The sequence below is a fragment of the Aplysia californica genome, unplaced genomic scaffold, assembly GCF_000002075.1.
Source record: "Aplysia californica isolate F4 #8 unplaced genomic scaffold, AplCal3.0 scaffold00011, whole genome shotgun sequence".
NCBI lineage: Eukaryota > Metazoa > Mollusca > Gastropoda > Aplysiida > Aplysiidae > Aplysia > Aplysia californica.
The window spans coordinates 2,972,632-2,978,174 of record NW_004797281.1 but is presented as its reverse complement, the minus strand read 5'-3'; the positions used below and the strand labels follow the sequence as shown (position 1 = coordinate 2,978,174).

The following is a 5,543-nucleotide window of genomic DNA, read 5'->3' as shown; positions in this document are numbered from 1 at the left end:
CCTCCCAATACGAAATCCCAGTATCATGCTGATGTTCTCCTGTTTACTAATACTGAAAATGAAACATTTCATCTGAGTTATGAGTTGAGAGAGGTTCTAAAGCAACTCAAATATAAAAATAGATACTTTTTGTTATCACTGAAATTTTTTTTCTGTTTTAATTTTCCCCTGGCAGAGGGAGCCCCGAACTACTTCCCCAACAGCTTCACGGGGCCCGTGGACAACGTGCAGAAGGTGGAGAACTGCCAGCACATCTCTGGCGACGTGCAGCGGTACAACACAGCGGATGACGACAACTTTTCGCAAGTCGGCCTGTTCTGGAACAAGGTTTGTGTGCTCTGCACGTGTCGCTCTGTGTGTTTCTTTATTTGTTTCAGTCACATTTGTGGTATAGTATTTGTTCAGTCTCACTTCTTATGTTACAGTATGGGAAGATGTAGCGCATGATTTTTTTATGCTGTTTTTACTTTCATCATCAATCAAAGTCATTGTATTATTATTGGTGTCTCTGTAATTGTTGTTACAAAGGTCTGTTATCATCATCATTATTTTTAATAATATTGTTCATGTTATTGTTTTCTTTGCCATCATTGTCATGCAGCTATTATCATTGTCCCATTCAACATCCTCATATATTAATGCGATCTAGCTTCAATGCTCTTCGTTTTTATTTGCTGTCTTTTTTACCATGACTGTTCGTTCCATATCACCTCTGTGGAGAACAGCCGTGTTAAGATTTTTCCCTAACTGAATTGCTTCCCAGGAAGTTGAGATTGTTTTAGAATGCAATCAGGTCTGCAGGGGTAGATAATAATATAAATTGTAGAGCACACAGAACTTGCTGTTCAGAGGGAATTTATAACATCTTCTTCTTATCCCTTCCTGTAGACTTTGCTTCTCGGACTTTTCTGCAATAGAACACTGTCTCTTGTCATTTATTGTTATTAATTATTGTTTTAAATTGTCATTGTGGGTAGTTGGTGGATGCTCAAGGGTGGTTTGCCTCTTTTTCCCTATCAAACTTCTATCGTCCTTATCTCGCCTCTTCCTTTGCGGGTGGTTGACGGGTGCTCTGGTGTTGTTTGCTCCTTCTTTCCTATCAAACATTCTTTTCTCTCCTCCTTTTTTGTGTTTGTTACTTTCCTGTAACACCTCTAATCTTCAACACTTATATGACCTGGTTGTGTTGCAAGTACAATAAAACTCTTACCAAAAAAAAAAAGAAAAAAATTAAAAATTGGACATTGAATGTGGATGGTTGGCGGGTGCTCTGGTGTGGTATGCTCCTTCTTTCCTATCAAACATCTGTCATCCAGATCTCCCCTCCTTCTTTTTTGTTTGTTTGTTACTCTCTTGTCACACCTCTAATTTTCGGCACTTATATGACCTTATTGTGTTGCAAATGCGTAAAACTTACTAAAACTGGATGACACTGAATACATCTTCTTCTCTCACTCCCTATGATGTTTCCTGTAGGTTCTGAGCCCCGACGAGAGGACGAGGCTGGTGGACAACATCACAGGCCACCTGAAGGACGCCCAAGAGTTCATCCAGAAGAGAGCCGTCAACAACTTCGCCCAGGCCGACCCCGAGTTTGGCCGCAGGCTGCGAGAGGGACTGGCCAAGTACAAGTCTGCTTCAGCGGTGAGTGGGGAGTGTGACCGAGATAAACTGTGGCTTTACCCATCGGGGCGGTGTCACTGACTGTAGTGTCTTTAGGCCTTTCCCAAATGGAGGACATTTCTCGTTCTAGTGCGCAGTAGAATTGTAAATGGGCTAATCTAACAATGTCATGCTCATAACTGTGCCTGAACTACAACAGGGAACTGCTGCTTTTTCTTTCCTAATCCTTACTATTGTCATTTTCCTCTACTTCTTTTGTATGTTTGTCACACTCTTGTGACCCGCTATTTCCGGGGTGTCTTGATAGTCGAAGCAGACTTGGTGCTATTTAAGCTAGAGAGGTGAGCAGAGTAAGCCTGATTCCCTGTAAGGAATTCTCTGTTGACACCCACCCCTTGGCACTCATATGACATTTTGCAGTTGCGACTGCCGTAAAACCTCTACTAAAACTAAAAACTGTGGCTTGGTGGATGGGTGGTCTTCTTGTGTGTTGTGCTCAGTTTTGTTTTTGTTGGTGTTAAGCGTGTAACTTTGCATAATAATTAGGGACTAAAGATGAAGACACCACCAGTCAGTACACCATTGAAGTGATGGTGTGTGGGTGGGTATACCAGCAGTAGTTCTATGGATTAATTGTGAAAGCTGCAAGGGGCACAATTATTTGGGAATATCATAGAAAAGCTTTTAGAAACCTTTGGAAACAACACAAACATCAACAACAACAAATATTGCCTTTGAAGAAAGGTCTTTCTCAAATGAAATTTTTATCAAATGTAATTTTCTTGTATTTAAGGCTTTCCTATGCCGTTAAGTGTTGGAGTTGGGTTTCTGTTTTTGGGTTAGCGACTACTTGTTAATGACAGTTGGAGTTTCTGAACATCTACATTTTCTTTGTTGTTTTTGTCATTAACTTGTTTTTCTAATCTAGCCTCTACCTCTTCTACAAAGTTAAAATTCTGCAGAATCACATTGTGTGGCTAAGCAAAAAAGACGTCATCTGGCCTGAGAAATAAATTCTGGGTTCAGCGCTTTACAAGCGCAAATCGTGTCAAAAACACCTTTCAACAAATACTGTTTAGCTTGTCTTAATATTTGATTAGGAGTCTGTGGGTGGGTAGTGGATGCTTTCTATGAGGTCTGATTTTTTCCGTTTCTGTACAGTCTTACTTTGTTTTTGTAGCTAATGAAATGGCTAAAACAGCACCTGGACATGGATGGCTGGTGCCTCTATAAATAAATATTATTGATGGTCTAGCTAATGAAGTGTGACTGTTCTTGAGCTCACTCTCTTCTGACGTCATCTCAGCTACTGCAACAACCATGTGGGGGAGCTGCAGGCTCCCTCTGATAAATCACACCTCTTATTTACTCTCCTTTTGTTGTTCTGGTTTGTACATCTTGCTTTTTTTGTAACGTTTATCGAGACATTATTGTGAAGATGTGCCCCTCTATGACTCAGATTGAAAAAAGTATCGTCAGCTGCATAAATTAATTTGTTTTGTGATGTCGTCTTGTGGTCCACAGGGAATGTCTGCCAACTTGTAACTGACCATCATTCAAGGAGGACCATGGAGAGAGAATTCTGAGCTGTTGGAGTCAAGGGCTTGTGCAGCGTTCACAGAGCGAAAATGTGATAAGATATGCAGACTAGACTATTTTGATTTGCGTATATTGGTTCTTTTTTAACAGATTTTTCTTTTCCTTTAATAATTGATTAATATTGTGGGAATTACAACACAAGGTCTTTTTTAAAATATGGAAATCTTTTTTTTGGTTTGTGAATGGAATTTTTAGGGTACCCTTTTTGAAAGGTATATCTATTTCAATTTAACGATCAACTTTAGAAAGTATGACCTTTTTTACTCCTAGATTTTGCTTATATTATATACAAGCAAAATGCAATAGATACACAGAGTTTGATTCCTAATCTTTACGCTGAGGGGAGTCGGATGTTGGAAATGTCAGACATTCCGTTCGTGAGTGGTTTGAATGTCAAATTTGTCATAAGTCAAGATTTCTGTTGAAGTTTCTTCAGTGAAGCGCCTCTGTGACATTTATCCTGATTATTGATCGGAAACTGTTGACAGATGGTGAACACGAAGTGTTTTCTGGTTTTTAATCAATCTTTATAATTGGTTGTTTAAAGAAATCTTAACAGAAGCTTTTTTTACACTTTTTTAAAACAAAGTCATCAGTCTACGAAATCCTCATTTGTTGGAATGTGTTTTTGTTTGAAGTTTAGATCAGTAGAAAAATCCTTCATGTTTCATTTGTAAGGCAACTGCTGTAAGGAGGCAAAATAAATCTATATATAGTTGTTTTTATGCACTTTTTTTTTCTTTCTCTTATGTTTATTAGTGGCTTAAGGTTGTGAGATGATCATACACATCACGGACTGGTCATGGTCCTAATCTTCTTCTTTCCCCAAAATTCTTTATTCAGTCTTTTTCCTGACACATGTTCTGTATGCTCGCACTATGTGTCTGAATTGGATATATTTTCTATTTTTCTTTCACCCCCACTCACTCAAGATTGCACATATACATACAGGCACACATCCACATACACAGACAAACCCATATACCTTCTAGTATGTTTTGTTTATATGACTGGGAATGAATGTTATGTATGTTGGTGAAAGTTTTTGATAGAATTTTCTGTTTTCAAAAAGGATTTTATTTCATGTAGTTTCAATTTTTGTAATATGGTATATTTTTTTGGGTAGATCTATTTCCTGGCATGAACAGAAAGGAATTTGGAAGGTTTTCTTGTCAGAACGTTGCCAGTGAGTCATTATTATTTTTTTCAACATACAAAAATTCTTCTCCTTTTCCCTACTACTACTGAGAAGGAAGATACTTTTGTTTATTTGTGTCTATGTAAATGACAGGGACAATCTAGAGATAACCTCTTGTACATTACCCAGAACCATAAGGAATTTTTCATGTTGTGTTTTAACATTTGGTGTGTTGATTCATGGATAATAATTTACTTTATAGCTTGCACAGTGCTTTTTGTCATATTGCCGGAACTTTGTGAAAAGCTAATAAAAGTACCATACATCTTGCCTATTTATGATTTTGGTTGAGATTGTTTCTATTTGTAGTGAAATGAGCTGTTTATGATGAAATCTTCTCTTCTTCTCCCTTGTCTTGTTCATCTCTAGAGGCTGTCGAGGTCTAGAGGTTACAGTGTTTGCCTCTAATTCAATAGGTCCCGGGTTCAAAACCTGACAGCGACAGAAAATTTTCTTCTCTAAAATTTTCTTTCACCTCCTTTCCTGCTTTCTTACCATGTTCTATTGTCTGCTTTCGTCTCCACCTTCCGCCCCTTCCCCTTTGCCCCCTCCTCTGGGTTCCTGACCCTTTGTGCAGCCTTTCTACTGCTACTCCTTGGCTCCTTCTTACTGCTGTCCTTCAGCCACACCCCTGATCTCACCCTAGCCTTCTCTGATAAGGGTGAAAAATATTGGAAGTCCCGTGTCCAAGTTGCGCATGTTAAAGATCCCTTGATGGTCCTAACATCGATAAAAGTAGGCATCGACCGCCACCTGGGCAAAATTCAAAATTTCTACCAAACTGAAAACGTTAAATGTGTCTCATGTGCTCATATGATCTTAGGCAGTTGCGAACGCTGTAAATCGTTTACCAAAACAAAAAGTTTATAATCTCTAAATGGACACCCAGTCGCTTGTGTGAAGGCTGCTGTTTACTTCAGGTCCTCCAGGCTCCTCCTGTGTTTTGATAATGATTTGCAATCTGAAAGGGACGTACCGTAACTCCCCTTCTATACTCCCACTCAGCCTGGGTTGGCCCTGGCGCCCGTCTCCTTCCTGAGTTAAACTGTGTCAATGGAGGCGTATAACTCTTACAATAATTGCAATAAAAATGTGTGTGTGTGTGTGTGTGTGTGTGTGTGTA

At 39.1% G+C, this 5,543-nt stretch overlaps 1 protein-coding gene across 2 annotated transcripts in view; it reads left to right on the top strand.

Moving 5' to 3' along the window:
- LOC101854685 (catalase) overlaps positions 1 to 4,698 on the top strand; it is a 20,870-nt gene extending 16,172 nt beyond the window's left edge. For both annotated transcript variants that reach the window (XM_005090003.3, XM_005090004.3), the window contains exons 10-12: positions 176 to 327; positions 1,477 to 1,644; positions 3,148 to 4,698. In XM_005090003.3, the coding sequence (XP_005090060.1) occupies positions 176 to 327; positions 1,477 to 1,644; positions 3,148 to 3,168 (341 nt within the window). In that variant the 3' untranslated portion in view covers positions 3,169 to 4,698. The remainder of the gene's footprint in view (positions 1 to 175; positions 328 to 1,476; positions 1,645 to 3,147) is intronic.
- Positions 4,699 to 5,543: the final 845 nt, after the last annotated feature.